A 16,160-nucleotide genomic window follows, 5' to 3' on the forward strand; every position below is an offset into this window, starting at 1 on the left:
CCTCTTCTATATTTTGGTGGGGTTTTTTTGTTGTTTTTTTTGAGACAGAGTCTCACTCTGTTGCCCCGGGTAGAGTGCTGTGGCGTCAGTCTAGGTCACAGCAACCTCAAACTCCTGGGCTCAAGCAGTCTTCCTGCCTCAGCCTCTGGAGTAGCTGGGACTATAGGCATGCACCACCATGCCGGGCTGATTTTTTCTATATAGAGACAGGGTCTCACTCTTGGGCTTAGACTGGTTTCGAACTCCTGATCTTGAGCTATCTGCCCGCCTTAACCTCTCAGAGTGCTAGGATTACAGGCGTGAGCCACCGTGCCTGGCCAGTATTAATTCTTTAAAAGTTTGGTAAAGCCACTGGTGCCTGGGCTTTTCCTTGTGGGCAGTTAATTGATGAATAATTCAGTGTCTTGTTGTAAGTCTATTCAGATCGTCTATTTCTTCTAGAACTAGTTTTTGTAGTGTATGCCTTTCTAAGAATTTGTTTCCTCTGGGCTAATTTGTTGGCATATAATTGTTTATAATATTTCCTTATATTCTGTAAGGTCACTAGTAATTTCCTCTTTCATTTTTGAGTCTTCTCCCTTTCTTCTTGGTCAGTCTACCTGAAGGTTTGGTAATTTTGCTGATTTTTTTCAAAGAATCAGTATTTTGGGTTTATTTCTCTATTTTTCTATTCTCTATTTCAATAATATATATTTTAATCTTTATTTTCTTTCTGTGTATTTAGGCTTAGTTTTTGGTTATTTTCTATTAATATGGATGGTTAGGTAATTGATTTGATATCTATATCTTTTAAAAGATATCTAATATCTTAATGTCTTTCTTTTTAAATATAAGCATTATTAACAACTATAAATTTCCTCTAGGCACTGATTTAGCTGCATATTATAAGTGTTGGTATGTTGTGTCTTCATCCCAAAGTATTTTCTGATTTGTCTTTTGATTTTGATTTGATTCATTGGTTATTTAGCAGTATATTGTTAATTTTCTACATATTTGTGTTTTCCATATTTTCTTTCTATTGATTTCTAGTTTCATTTCATTGTGGTTGAAAACACTTTGTATTATTTCAGTTCTTTTAAATTTATCAAGGATTGCTTTATACTCTAGTATATGGTCTGTCCTGAAGAATTTCGAAGTACATTTGAGGAGACTATGTATGCTGTTGCTCTTGGGTAGAGTGTTCTATAAATGTCCATTAGGCCTACTTGTTTTATAGTACTGTTAAAGTCTTGTTTCCTTGATCTTCTGCCTACATTTTCTATCCATTACTGAAAGTGAGATATTGAAATCTCCATGTATCAAGTGTCAGTTTTTCCTTTCTTTCAGTTTTGCTTCATATATTTTGGTGCTCTGTTATTAGGGACATGCATGTTTATAACTGTGACAGCTTCTTGAGGGATTGACCCTTTAATCGATATGAAATGTTCCTCTTTAATAACTTTTTTGGTTTTAAAATCTATTTTATAGTGTGATATTTATATAATCACCCAGCTTTCTTGTGGTTGCTGTCTACATAATGTATTTCTTTCCATACTTTTACTTTATAAAGTATTTTTAGTTTTCAATCTAAAGTGTCTCCTGTAGATACAATATAGTTGGATCTCTTTATAATGGTATTCATATCTACCATTTTACTTTTTTTCTGTATATCTAATGCGTTTTTTTTTTTTTTTTTTTTTTTTTTGAGACAGAGTCTCGCTTTGTTGCCCAGGCTAGAGTGAGTGCCGTGGCGTCAGCCTAGCTCACAGCAACCTCAATCTCCTGGGCTCAAGCGATCCTTCTGTCTCAGCCTCCCGAGTAGCTGGAACTACAGGCATGTGCCACCATGCCCGGCTAATTTTTTCCCTATATATTAGTTGGCCAATTAGTTTTTTTCTATTTATAGTAGAGACGGGGTCTCGCTCTTGCTCAGGCTGGTTTTGAACTCCTGACCTCGAGCAATCCGCCCGCCTCGGCCTCCCAGAGAGCTAGGATTACAGGCGTGAGCCACCGCGCCCGGCCTCTAATGCGTTTTTGTTCCTTTGTTTTGCCTTTATTGCTTTCCTTTTGTATTAGGTGAATATTTTCCAGTGTAGCATTTTTTTTTTTTTTTTGGAGACAGAGTCTCACTTTGTTGTGTCCAGGCTAGAGTGAGTGCCGTGGCGTCAGCCTAGCTCACAGCAACCTCAAACTCCTGGGCTCGAGTGATCCTTCTGCCTCAGCCTCCCGAGTAGCTGGGACTACAGGCATGTGCCACTATGCCCGGCTAATTTTATATATATATATATATATATATATATCAGTTGGCCAATTAATTTCTTTCTTTTTTTTTTTTTTTTTTTTTTTTTTGAGACAGAGTCTCGCTTTGTCGCACAGGCTAGAGTGAGTGCCGTGGCGTCAGCCTAGCTCACAGCAACCTCAAACTCCTGGGCTCGAGTGATCCTTCTGCCTCAGCCTCCCGAGTAGCTGGGACTACAGGCATGCGCCACCATGCCCGGCTAATTTTTTTTTTATATATATATCAGTTGGCCAATTAATTTCTTTCTATTTATAGTAGAGACGGGGTCTCGCTCTTGCTCAGGCTGGTTTTGAACTCCTGACCTTGAGCAATCCGCCCGCCTCGGCCTCCCAAGAGCTAGGATTACAGGCGTGAGCCACAGCGCCCGGCCTTAATTTCTTTCTGTTTATAGTAGAGACGGCGTCTCGCTCTTGCTCAGGCTGGTTTTGAACTCCTGACCTTGAGCAATCCGCCCACCTCGGCCTCCCAAGAGCTAGGATTACAGGCGTGAGCCACAGCGCCCGGCCTCCAGTGTAGCATTTTAATTTCAGTGATGATTTTTTTTCACTGTGTGAGTGTGTGTATAGTGGTTGTTCTTGGGCTTACATATATATCTTAATTCATCAAAAATCAACTTCATATTCATACTAAATTCCAGTGGGATATAGAAGTATACTTTTTCCCTCTGTTTTCCTTTTAATCCTTTGTGTTATACATATTACATCCATAAATTTTTTTTTTTATTTCAGCATATTATGGGAGTACAAATGTAAGGTTACATATAGTGCCCATGCCTCCCCTCCCCCATCCATAAATGTTACAAATCCAACAGTCCATTATTATTACTTAATATGATTTTATGACTTTTAAAGAAGCTGAGAGAAGGAGTGTAAGTATTTAGTTAAAGCTTTTGTTATATTAACATTATTTATCATTTCTGGTTCTCTTACTCATTCCTGTGTATTTGAGTTGCCATCTGGAGTCATTTCCGTTGCCCAGTACAGCTTTGCTCCTGCCCACCTCCTTTGTTTTGTACTCTTTTTGGCAAATACATTACATTTCTGTATGTTATTGGTCCAACAATACCTATTGTTTAATACAGTTATTTTTTAATTGAGAAGGAATATGCATTTATACTGTATTTTCAATTACCACAATTATCTTTACCAGTGTTCTTGGCTTTTTTCATGTATATTTAAATTACTGTGTAGAGGCATTTGTTTGTAGCTTGAAGAAATTTCTGTAGAATCCTTGTAAGTGATCTGCAAGCAGTAAATTCTGCGTTTGTTCATTTGAGAATGTATTTATTTCACCTTCTTTTTTGAAAGATAACTCAATTTTGAAAATTGGTATTTTACAGATCCTGTGTAACTTTTTTGTACATATTGACCACTTTGTGTATGTTATCCCACTGTTTCTTGGCCTCTAGTTTCTGATTGAGAAGTCAGATGTTATTTTATTGGGGTTTCCTTGTAAATGAAGTTATTTTTCTCTTGATACTTTCAGTATTTTCTCTATGATATGTCTGGACATGGATCTCTAAGTTTATCCTATTGGAGTTCATTGAACTTCCCGGATGTATAATGTTTTTGAATACATTCGGGAAGCTTTCAGTCTTTATTTCTTTGAACATTTTTTTCTGCATCTCTCTTTCTCACGTCTCCTTCTGGTTCTCCCATTTACACATATGTGTGCTTAACGGTGTGCTACGTTTCTCTGAGGCTTTATTTTTCTTCTTTTTTCTCTTTGTTCCACAGATCACACAATGTCCTTCATGTTTGCTAATTCTTTTTTCTTTGCTAGTTATCAAATCTGTTTTCCTAGCTTCCAGTAAATTCTTCATTTCGGTTATTGTAAGTTTTCTGCTCCAGGTCTTGGTTCACATACTGGACTCCCACTATTCTTAATTTTAGGAGATTTCCTTGATTAGATATCTCATTTGCTATATGTCCTTAGGACCACTTCCAGAGATTTTAATGGCTATTTTTATATCATTTTCACCACTTTTCATTAGGGATTGTGTTCATGGAACTCCTTACACTGTCATGCCAGAAGTTGATCTCTCTCTCAGAGCACTCTTATTCTTTGCCAGGTCACAAAAGAAGACAAGTCCTTCCAGAATATTATGCGTTGTTATAGGACTCAGCCACAAGCCCGGAGCCAGGTAACTACATTTTCTTTCAGGGCTGAAAGTAAAGCTTAAAATCTGTGATAAATATAAAAAATTAACCATAATTGATTCTGTGGCCTTTTTTCCAAGATAAACAACTAAGAGTCTGCTTTAATCTTGTCATTGACAGACAACTTCACATGTTGATTATTTTAAGTCCTCTTTTCCTCAGAAGGCAACAACATGAAATCTGATTGCTTTCTTAATTCAGAGTATAACAAGATATTAATAGATGTGAATTAAGTTATTTGGTTTCTATATCACCTTTCAGTCTAGATTAGAAAATTTAAAACTCACTTTACCTTTAATACCATTTGTTCGTCTCTGAGAGGCAAGTATGTCAGATCATAGTATTTGACTTAAAATGACTTTATTTTATAGTTGGGTACTATTGCTGTGTAGTACAGTAGGCAGTACTTGGAATTTGAAGACAGGCTCCAATATAAATCTTGGATCAGTTATTTAATAACTACATGACCTTGGCTGTATTTCTTAACCTCTTCTGAAGAAGATAACTTACTACATGGGGTTGTTGCGAGAAGCAAGGAACATATGTCAAGGTCCTATCATCTAGGGTACACTCAAATACTAGTTTTATGTCCCCTTTTCACTATCTCTGTAAAGGTGTATAGAAGTGTTTTGATAAAAGGGAAAAGAAAAAGAAGAAATTCTGGCAGCAGTGATAGCAGAAGCCATCAGAATTCTCCAACAGAACTAAACAAAGATAGAAGTAAGTTGGATCTATCTTTATGTACTCTACAAAATAAAATTAGGAGCTTTTATTTTTTAGTCCTAGAAGACTAAGGATTACTAAATGAAATAAATACTATAGAAACTATCAAAGTGTTTTATTGGCAAAGTGTTTGTTGGAACAATATACCAGTTCTAAATTTAGTGGCAAAGTTGTCAGTGCATAATGTTTCAGGTAGAATCTGCTTGCCTGAGTTCCATTATTGTCAATTGGAGCCATGCTAAGGAAATGCCATCCCTAATCGTTGGTTTGTGCTGCTTACTGTAGGGCTCAGTTCCTAGAAAACTTAGTGTAACTAATTAATGGAAACTACTCAGTATAGGGGTAAAGTTATTAATATCCTATCGAAGCTTTGTTCGTTAGTATAGAGTTCTCATTTACTGTCATTAACAAATAGAGCTTGTTTTAAAGAAAATCTAGTAGGAAAAATGAATAGCTATCTGCACTACTAGCAGCCTTTGTGGTTAACAGCCTTTGTTCTACCTTGTGCAGCAAGTAGAGACTCCAGTCCTGTCATGAGGTCAAACAGCACCTTGCCAGTGCCCCAACCTAGCAGTGCTCCTCCTACACCTACTCGCCTCACAGGTGCCAACAGTGACATGGAAGAAGAAGAGAGGGGAGACCTCATTCAGTTCTACAACAACATCTACATAAAACAAATTAAAACGTTTGCCATGAAGTACTCACAGGCAAACATGGTAAGTCTGACAGGGATTACTTCATTCTTTTTTCATTTGTGAGGGATGGGGAATCATTTATGTTACCTGTTCCATATATAAACTAGTTTTGCAAATAATCCATCGAAGTAAAACTGAGGAAGTCTCTAACAGAAGTAATTTGCCTAACCAATAATTTCTATGTTGTTAAGCATTAAACAAGGGAAAGATGGTATTTAGATTCCCCGCAAAGTATAGTAGCATAAGAGACAGGCTACATATGTTCAAATTGTCCAAAATTTAACAGTGGTGGTGACCTTGCAAGTCATTTGACTTTCTGTCTCTTGTTTCTTCATGCAAAATGAGAACAAAAGTAGTTCTCAGCTTATAGGGTTCTTGTGAAGATGAAATGACATAATGTATAAAAAATGCTTGTAACAGTGACTGGCACAAACTAAGCACTTAAAAATGTTTACTAGAATGATTTTCTTTAGGTTTAATTGTTGCTAATACATCACTGTTTATCATTCATAAAACTATAGGTTTACATTGTACCTCTTTACTCAAGAATACCTGTTTAGAAATTTTTTTTCTTAGAAGTACTAATTTTTTGTTTTTTAAACAGATGGATGCTCCTCCACTCTCTCCGTACCCATTTGTAAGAACGGGCTCCCCTCGCCGAATACAGTTGTCTCAAAATCATCCTGTCTACATTTCCCCACATAAAAATGAAACAATGCTTTCTCCTCGAGAAAAGATTTTCTACTATTTCAGCAATAGCCCTTCAAAGGTGAGCCTAACATAAATCTTGGCCTTTACTAAACGCTAAATACTTAGGATATTAGAACCAGGGTTAATGTCAAGCCTAGGCATTCACTAGAGTGATGGGAACTGCCAGGGAACAGTGACCAGTAAGTCCCAAAGGAGCAAAACCCAAGGTTTGTTTTGGTTTTTGGTTTTTTTTTTTTTTTTTTCCCCCCCAAGAATATTAGGATTAGAAATAGGTAAGGGACTTGGATTTATTTTTATTCCTTCTTTCCTTTTTGTACATTCTGCCGGAAGTTTGTGTTTATTCCATTTGTGAAGTTTTAATTTCTGAAATCTGTTAGGGAAAGAAACTTTGGATCCCTAAACTGATTACCAAGGGCCTATTTCTGAGGAGTTCATACCCTTTGTCCAATCTTTTAAAAAGTTTTGTAGAGATTTGGGGGGGGGGGGGTGTCCCATGATGTTGCCCAGGCTGGTCTTGAACTCCTTGCCAAGGGTCTATTTCTGTCCTCTGGACTTTCTGACTAAGGGGAGAAATGGACATTTTGGACAGTGCAGTGTGATAGTCTTATTAGCACAGGTTTATGTGGTAGCATCTGCCTCAGTTTGAGACATTAGAAAGCTGCTGAGAGGTGTGGCAGGGCATTCAGGAAGAAGCAGATAAGGGAAGGAAACAATGTTCTTGAGGCAGATGAAGTGACCCACAGCCAGATCACTGGGCATCATGTTGTTAGGGAGGGAAACTGGATCTGGAAGGCCTAAATACGAAATACTCTTTCATATTTATATAGAGTGCTTAGAAATAAACACATATACATGACAAATGGCCTGGACTCTTAAAAACAAAAGTCAGTATCATGAAAAAAATGGTAGAGGGTGAGGAGAGTATTACTAAAGGCAACTAAAGACATGACAACCAAATGCAATGTCTAACTTTTGATTGGATCCTGCATAGAAAAAGTGCTATAAGGGACAATTAGAAAAATTTTAATGTGTCCTCTGATGTATTATTTGTTTTTTTATTTCTCTGGTATTGATGCTACATCATGTAAGAGACTATGCTTAAAGTATTCAGAGTGAAATGTCCCAGTGTTAGCAACTTACTTTCAAATAGGTCCATTACAGTGGATAGATATGACAGAGTAAAATATGGTGAAATGTTAATGACTGATAAATGGGTGTTCAATGTACTATTCTTTCAATGCTTCTGTGGGCTTGACATCTTTTAAAAAGTTGAGGAAAACAAAAAAGAGCAGCAAAAATCTATTAGAAAATGTAATAATGGGGAAACTTTTCCTATCATAGTAAAAAAAGGTATCATATGCCTTGGAATAAATTTATAACTTGTTTGAAAAGTTACTGGAATTTGGAATAAATGAAGATATACTAATCTTTCTGAATTGGAAGACCAAATCTTAAAAAGATATAATTTCTTCCAACTGCTACATAGTTTAAGTTTAGCCTAATTTCAATGATAGTTCTAGTAGGATTGTTTGTGAAACCTAGAAACAAATTAGCAAAGGTAGCCCCAAAAGGCAATTTGAGTTGGAGGAAATGATTCTGACAAGTTCTCTAAAATTAGACTCTCATCCTATAACCAAATAAATTCTAAATGGATTAAAGAGTTAAATGGAAAAAAAAATCATAAAAGTATTAGGTAAATATACACTGTAGCTTGTCTGATCATACAGTTAAGACTTTCTAAATAGAATAATATATAGGTAATAGACAAAGAAGATGAATTAGAATCATCATGCTCAGTTGAAAAGGTGAAAAAAGGAAGAACATATGAGAAAATAGTAGACAAAGAGCAATTAAATTTAAATGGTTAAATATACCAATTAAAAAGCAGAAATTGTCTAACTGGACAAAAAGGTGAGACCAAACTATATGCAGCTTATAAGTAACCTACTTTATATATAAATAAGTTTAAAAAGGATGGCGATGTCCTGTCCATTTACTGATAAATGGAAAATTACTTGGCAATAAAAAGGACTAAAGTACTGATACAGGCTACAATATGGATAGACCTTGAAAATGTTAAGTGAAAGAACCCAGTCATAAGACTATACATTATATGATTCCATTTATATGAAATGTCCCAAATGTGCAAATATATAGAGGCAGAAAGTAGATTAATGGTTGCCTAGGGTTTGGGGGAATATAGAATTTCTTGCTAATTGGCAAGAAGTTTCTTTCCTGGGTGATGAAACAGTTCTAAAATTGAATGTGGTGTGGTGATGGTTGCACAACTCATGGAGTTCTGTCCTTTAACTGGGTGAATTATATGGTGTGTGAATTTTTTCTCAATCAAGCTGAAAGGATGGGAAAAGTTATACATGCTATCACTAATCAAAAGCTGAAGCGTATTAATATCAAACAAAGTAGATTTCAGAGCAAAAATTATTACCAGTGATAAAGAAGATCATTTCCTAATGATAGAGGGGACACAATCTTAATAGAAAAAAAAATTAGAGTCAGATTTCAACATAATTGATAGAACATAGAGAGAAAATTGGTAAGGACACAGAAGACATAAACATTGACATTGACAAACTAATTGACATTTTAAAAAGACTCCAACAGTATCAAGTGCAGACAGAATATTTACCAAGATAGACCACATTCTGGATCATAAACAAGTCTCAATAAATTTTAGAGGGTTCAAAAAATGTACGTTCACTGATGCTAATGGCATTAAATCAGACATCAATAACAGAAAAGGTATCTAGAAAATCCCCCAATTTTTGGAAATGAAATCACATATTTCAGTGGCTCGAGAAGAAATCACAAGAGAAACCGGAAAGTATTTTGAATTAAAAAAAAACTGAAAACCGAAATATTAAACTCTGTGGGATGCAGTTAAAACAGTGCTCAGGGGGAATTTTATAGTACTAAACATCTATATTAGAAAAGAAAAGTCTCAAATTAGAAAAAGAACAGGACCCACTGAAATAGAGAACTGAAAAATAGAGAAAAATCAAGGCAATCACAAGGCTAGTTTTTTGAAGAATATTAAAAAGAAAATATATCTCTGTGCAGACTAATCAGGAAAAAGAAGAAATGACACATTACCAATATACATTAAAAGTATCATTGAGGGATAAAGAGCTTAATGCCAATAAATGAGACAATGCAGATCAAATGGACAAATTCCTTGAAAGACATTAATAAAACTCAAGAAGTAGTAATCTCAATAGCCTGATATCTATTAAAGAAATTGAATTTACAGTTTAAAAACTGCCATGTAAATAAAACCATAGACTCAGATGACTTCTCTGGTAAATTCTACCAAGAATGTCAAGAAAAAGAAGGTATACAGATTTGATAGTCTACACAGAAAAATCACAATCTACAAAAAGTTACTGAAACCAATATAAGAAAGGTTACATGCTCAATGTATAAAATTCAAACACATTTCTATATTCTAGCAATGAACGAGAAGTAAAACATTTAAAAAACACCATAAATAGCATTAAAAAATTAAATATGTAGGGATACATAAAAGATGTGCAAGGCCAGATGTAGTGGCTTACACCTGTAATCCTAGTACCTTGGGAGGTTGAAGGAGGATCACTTGAGGCCAGGAGTTTGAGACCAGCCTAGGCAACATAGTGAGACTCCATTTCTACAAGAAAGAAAAAAATTAGCCGTGGTAGCATGGGCCTATAGTTCCAGCTACTTAGGAGGCTGAGGCAGGAGGATCGCTTGAGCCCAGAATTTCAAGGCTGCAGTGAGCTATGATTGTGCCACGGCACTCCAGCCTGGGTGACAGAGTTGAGACTCTATCTCTAAAAAACAAAAAAAGAGAAACTAAAGCCTAAGAAAATAAAGAAATACCATATTCATGAACTGGAAAACAAGATATCAATTTTCTCCCAACTGATCTATAAATTCAATCCAATTTCAATCAAAATCCAAGCAGAATTCTTTATATAAATTAACAAATTGGGCCGGACACAGTGGCTCCCGCCTGTAATCTCAGCACTGTGGAGCCAAGATGGAAGCATCACTTGAGGCCAGAAGTTCAAGATCAGCCTGGGCAACAGAAGAGAGCAAGATCCTATCTCTACAAAAAATAAAAAAACAAGCTGGCCATGGGTGTGCCTGTAGTCCTAACTACTTGGAAGGCCAAGGCAGGAGAAACACTTGAGCCTAGGAAATTGAGGTTGCACTGAGCTATGATGATGCCACTGCCACTGTACTCTAACCCAGGCAACAAAGCGAGACATTGTCTCAAAAAAAAAAAAAAAAACTGATTGTAAAATTTTTATCAAAAGGCAAAGGAACTAAATAGCTAAAACAATTCTGGAAAAGTTGGGGGACCCACACTATCTGATTTCAGGACTTATAAAGCTGCGTAATCAAGATAGTATAGCATTGGTGACTAGACAAAGGAATTTGTAAAGTCTCAGGTTACAAAATCAACATAGGCAAATTAGCATTTCTGTACACCAATAACAAGCTAATAATCAAATCAAGAACTCAATCTCATTTACAATAGCTGCAAAATATACACAATACCTAGGAATATATTTAGCTAAGGAGGTAAAAGCTCTCTGCAAGGAAAACTACAAAATACCAATGAAAGAAATCATAGATGACACAAACAAATGGGAAAACATCCCATGCTTATGGATTGACAGAAATCAATATGGTTAAAATGACCATACTGCCCAAAGCAATCTACAGATTCCACACAATTCCTATCAAAATACCAATGTCATTTTTCACAGAATTAGAAAAAATAATCCTAAAATTCATACGGAACCAAAAGAGTGCAGATAGCCAAAGCAATCCTAAGCAAAAAGAAAAAATCTGGAGGCAGCAGATTACCTGACTACAAATTATACTACCCCGCTACAGTGACCAAAAGAGCATGATATAAAAGTAGACACATAGATCAATGGAACAGAATAGAGAACCCAGAAAAAAAGCCATACACCTACAATCAACAGATCTTTGACAAAGCAGATAAAAACATACACTGGAGAAAGGACACCCTTTTCAGTAAATGGTGCTGGGAAAATTGTATAACTGTATGCAGAAGAATAAGGCTGGATCCCTATCTCTCACTACACACAAAAATTATCTCAAGATGGATTAAAGACATAAATGTAAGACTTGAAACCATAAAAACTCTGGAAGAAAATTTAGGAAAAACTCTTCTGGACATTGGCTTAGGCAATGAATTTATGACTTAAGACCCCAAAAGCAAATGCAACAAAAACTAAAATAAATGGGGCTTAATTAAACTAAAAGGCTTCTGCACAGCACATCAACAGGGTAAACAACCTACAGAATGGGAGAAAATATTTGCAAACTATGCATCCAACAAAGGGCTAATATCCAGAATCTACAAGGAACTCAAATCAACAAAACAACTCCATTAAAAAGTGGGCAAACAACATGAACAGACATTTTTCAAAAGAAGATACACAAACAGCCAATAAACATGAAAAAATGCCCAACATCACTAATCATCAGGGAAATACAAATCAAAACCACAATGATACCACCTTATCCCAGTGAGAACATTATTAAAGACACCTACACTCATATGTTTACTGCAGCACAATTCACAATTGCAATGATACAGAATCAACCTAAGTCACTGTCAACTGATGAATGGAAAAAGAAAATTTGGTGTGTATATATATATATATATACACACACACACCATGGAATAGTACCCAGCCATACAAAAAGAATGAAATAATGTCATTTGCAGCAACTTGAGTGGAATTGGAGGCTATTATCTTAAGTAACTCTGAATGGAAAACCAAATACTGCATGTTCTCACTTATAAGTGGGAGCTAAGCTATAGGTATGCGTGGTCAGAGGGATATAAAGGACATTGCAGACTGAAGGGGGGAGGGGAGAGGAGAATGAGGGATGAAAAATTACCTATTGGGTATAACATACACTTTTCTGGTGATGGGTACACTTAAAAGCCCAGATTTCACCACAATACATCCATGTAACAAATACCCCTTGTGCCCCCTAGATCTATTGCAATTAAAAAAAAAAAGCATGTGTAGAAACAGATCAATAGAACAGAACAGTCTAGAAATAGACCATGTGTAGATAGTCAACTGATTTTCAACAAAAATGCAAAGGCAGTTTGGTGAAGAAAGGATAGTCTTTTCAACAGATGGTCCTGGAACAATTGGATATCCATATACCAAATAGAAGTTGCATCCATACCCTGAATCATGGACAAAAACTAACCCCAAATTAACCATAGACATAAAGCCTAAAACTACAAAACTTCTAGAAGAAAACATAGAAAATCTTGGCGAACATGTATTATGGAACAATTTTAGATACGTCAAAAGCAAAATCTATAAAACATTGATAAAATGGATTTCCTCAAAATTAAGAATTTCTGCTCTTTGAAAGACACTTTAAGGAAATCAAAAAAACAGCCAGACTGTGAAAATCTTTACAAGTTCCATATCTGATAAAGGATTTTGTATATCTACAACATACAAAGAATTCTCAAAATTCAGTAGGAAAACCACCAGTGTCAGAGTGGGCACTATTTGAACACACCCATCACATGCCTGTTAGAAAGGCTGGAATCTGGATAATGACATTGACAAGTTCTGGCAACAATGTGGAGCAACTGGAACATTTGTCTATTGCTGGTGAGACTGTAAAATGGTGTAGCCTTACCATGTAACCAGCAGCGCCTTTCCTAGGTATTTATGCAAGTGAAATGAAAACCTATGTTTATACAAAAACACGTACATGAACATTTACAGTGACTTTATTCCTAACTGCCAAAAAGTTAGAAACAATCTAAATGTCCTTCAGCTGGTTAATGGATAAACAAACCTATAATGTATATCCAGGCTGCTACTTTGCAATAAAAAGAACTACTGATCCACTCATGTAGATGCATGTGACTGTATTAATGCTTAAGTGAAAGACACTAGATTCAGTAGGCTACTTACTTTATATTCTACTTCTGTGACATTCTGGGAAAAGGCAAAATCATAGGGACAGGAAATATCAGTGGTGGTTTGTAGGCAGGATGACTACAAGGGGGCATGTGGGAATCTTTTGGAGTTAAGGAACTGTTTTATATGACTTTTAGTATTTGTCAAAACATGCAGAAGTACACCCTTGAAAGAGTGAATTTTACTTTTACAAAAGGGGAAAAAGATATTTTGTGTTTTTTTTTTAAAAAAAAAAAAGGTTAAGCATCCAGATCAGTGGGTTTGGATCCTGCCTCTACATTATCACCATTTGGGGAGGTTTCAAAACAAATTCTAGCACAGAATTGGGAGCTTCTCCAGTAAATGACAGCAGTTATTAGATGGTTGGTTGGAGACAGCTTTGTCATCATGACTTAATAGATGATAACTGAGACCAACGGTGACTATTACAAAGAACCAAACTGTACTATATTAACATTTACACTACCAGGAGAAAAGAATGATCAAATATTACACAAGCTCACTTAAGATGACGATTGATCATTAGTGACACTTGTCAGGGTAATTTCAGTGCATTGGTACAGCTTGAATAATTTACAGTAGCATTGCTATAGTAACAATCAATAGGGGAATAGCCTGTGATAAAGATGTGCTGTAGAATACTAGATAGCAGTTAAAGAGATGTGATGGATTTATATCTACTCATACAGGATGACATAAGACAGTGTTGATGGTAAAAATATTCCAAACAGCATACAATATATCATTTATTAAAAAAAAACCCTACTAATAACACAGTATTATATTTCTAAGTATAAGTGATTCCTAGAAAAAGAGTATATCAGCCTGATTTGTTCAGTGGATGAATAGTAATAGGTAACTCTGTGGATTGGGTGAAGATAAGGAATCTAGGTATATTTTATATGAATTTTTTTGGAATAAGAATTTGTGTTTAAACTATTGTGTATATTTGTATAAATAATGGTGTATAAGATTTTATATTAATAAATTTTATGTACATAATAGAATGTATATGCATGTGCTATGTATGTTAAGTTATACAATTATACATAATATATACAGTGTATAATGTATATTTGATATATAGCTAACAATGTATACAATGAACAATATGAGAACTATTCAAGTAAATGGGAAACTGTAGAGATAGCAGACCAGACTTTTAGGAAGGCAAATGGGTAGAGAAGGGGTCGAAGGAAAGTTTTCTTAAGACAGTTAAGGTTTGTGACAGTGTATATGCTGATAACGAACATGGGTGATTTTATTTACCTCAAAAAAGTTTATTATTTCAAAGAATAAAAAGTAACAAATGTTATAAATAAAATATATCTAGGATTTGCTTAAAAATAATCTGGATGATGGGGACAACATCTAATAAGACTGGCTGAAATTGTTTAGGTAGGTGATGGGCACGTGAGGATTCATAATACTTTTTTCTCTACTTTTGGATGTTTGCAATTTCCTATAATAAACGTATGTGGGCCGGGCGTGGTGGCTCACGCCTGTAATCCTAGCACTCTGGGAGGCCGAGGTGGGTGGATTGCCCGAGGTCAGTAGTTCGAAACCAGCCTGAGCAAGAGAGAGACCCCCATCTCTACTATAAAAATAGAAAGAAATTGGCCAACTAATATATATATATATAAAAAATTAGCTGGGCATGGTGGCGCATGCCTGTAGTCCCAGCTACTCGGGAGGCTAAGGCAGCAGGATTACTTGAGCCCAGGAGTTTGAGGTTGCTGTAAGCTAGGCTGACGCCACAGCACTCACTCTAGCCTGGGCAACAAAGCCCTGTCTCAAAAAAAAAAAAATAAATAAACGTATGTGAATTTGTTCAGTATGCTTTCTATAAGGAAACATGGATAATGAAGCAGCATATGAAAAAAATTTTAACCAACAAACTATCAGAAAATATTGTGATAAAAGACTTTTAGGGGCTTTGAGGAAACTCAGTACTAAGGGCACTGTAAAGAGATCCAGTCTTTCTGACAACGCCATTCTCAGTCATGGGTCCTCATCTGAGCCACTGCATAGAAAATAATTTGAATAACTTTTCCCAGTTCTCTCAAGGGTAACATTCATATATAACTATTACCATTCTAGATCTTACTAATTTATAACCTACAATGGGTACTTTAGGAAATTAAGGCTTACTTCTCTAGTTAAATCCTGATTGAGAATGTCTACTAAAAACTGAGTAACATTAGATTGAAAAAGAGGGAATATTATGTAAAATTCCTGTTTTCAGACAGAGGCTTGCTCTGTCATCTGGGCTAGAGTGCAGTGGTATAATCATAGCTCACTGTCACCTTAAACTTCTGGGCTCTAGCGATCCTCCTGCCTTAAGCCTCCCAAGTAGCTGAGACTACAAGCATATGCCACCACATCTGATTAATGTTTCTATTTTTTTGTGGAGATGGGATCTTGCTCAGGCTGATCTCAAATTCCTGGCCTCCCAAAGTGCTAGGATTACAGGTGTGAGCCACTGCATCCAGCCAAAATCATAGTTTTTTAAAAAGAAAAATGGATGTGTGACTAAATGTGACATAGCAATGTAATATTCTACAAAAAATCAGATTTGTGAACTCATACATTA

At 35.8% G+C, this 16,160-nt stretch overlaps 1 protein-coding gene across 4 annotated transcripts in view; it reads left to right on the forward strand.

Annotated features, from left to right (window-relative positions):
* The window catches only part of RBL2 (RB transcriptional corepressor like 2), a 71,855-nt gene that overhangs the window by 45,518 nt on the left and 10,177 nt on the right, over positions 1–16,160 (forward strand). For all 4 annotated transcript variants that reach the window (XM_012772618.3, XM_012772617.3, XM_075995642.1 and 1 more), the window contains 4 exons: positions 4,350–4,421; positions 5,052–5,157; positions 5,671–5,876; positions 6,460–6,624. In XM_012772618.3, coding sequence (XP_012628072.2) covers positions 4,350–4,421; positions 5,052–5,157; positions 5,671–5,876; positions 6,460–6,624 — 549 coding nt within the window. The remainder of the gene's footprint in view (positions 1–4,349; positions 4,422–5,051; positions 5,158–5,670; positions 5,877–6,459; positions 6,625–16,160) is intronic.

Source organism: Microcebus murinus, chromosome 20 (assembly GCF_040939455.1).
Source record: "Microcebus murinus isolate Inina chromosome 20, M.murinus_Inina_mat1.0, whole genome shotgun sequence".
Classification (NCBI taxonomy): Eukaryota; Metazoa; Chordata; class Mammalia; order Primates; family Cheirogaleidae; genus Microcebus; species Microcebus murinus.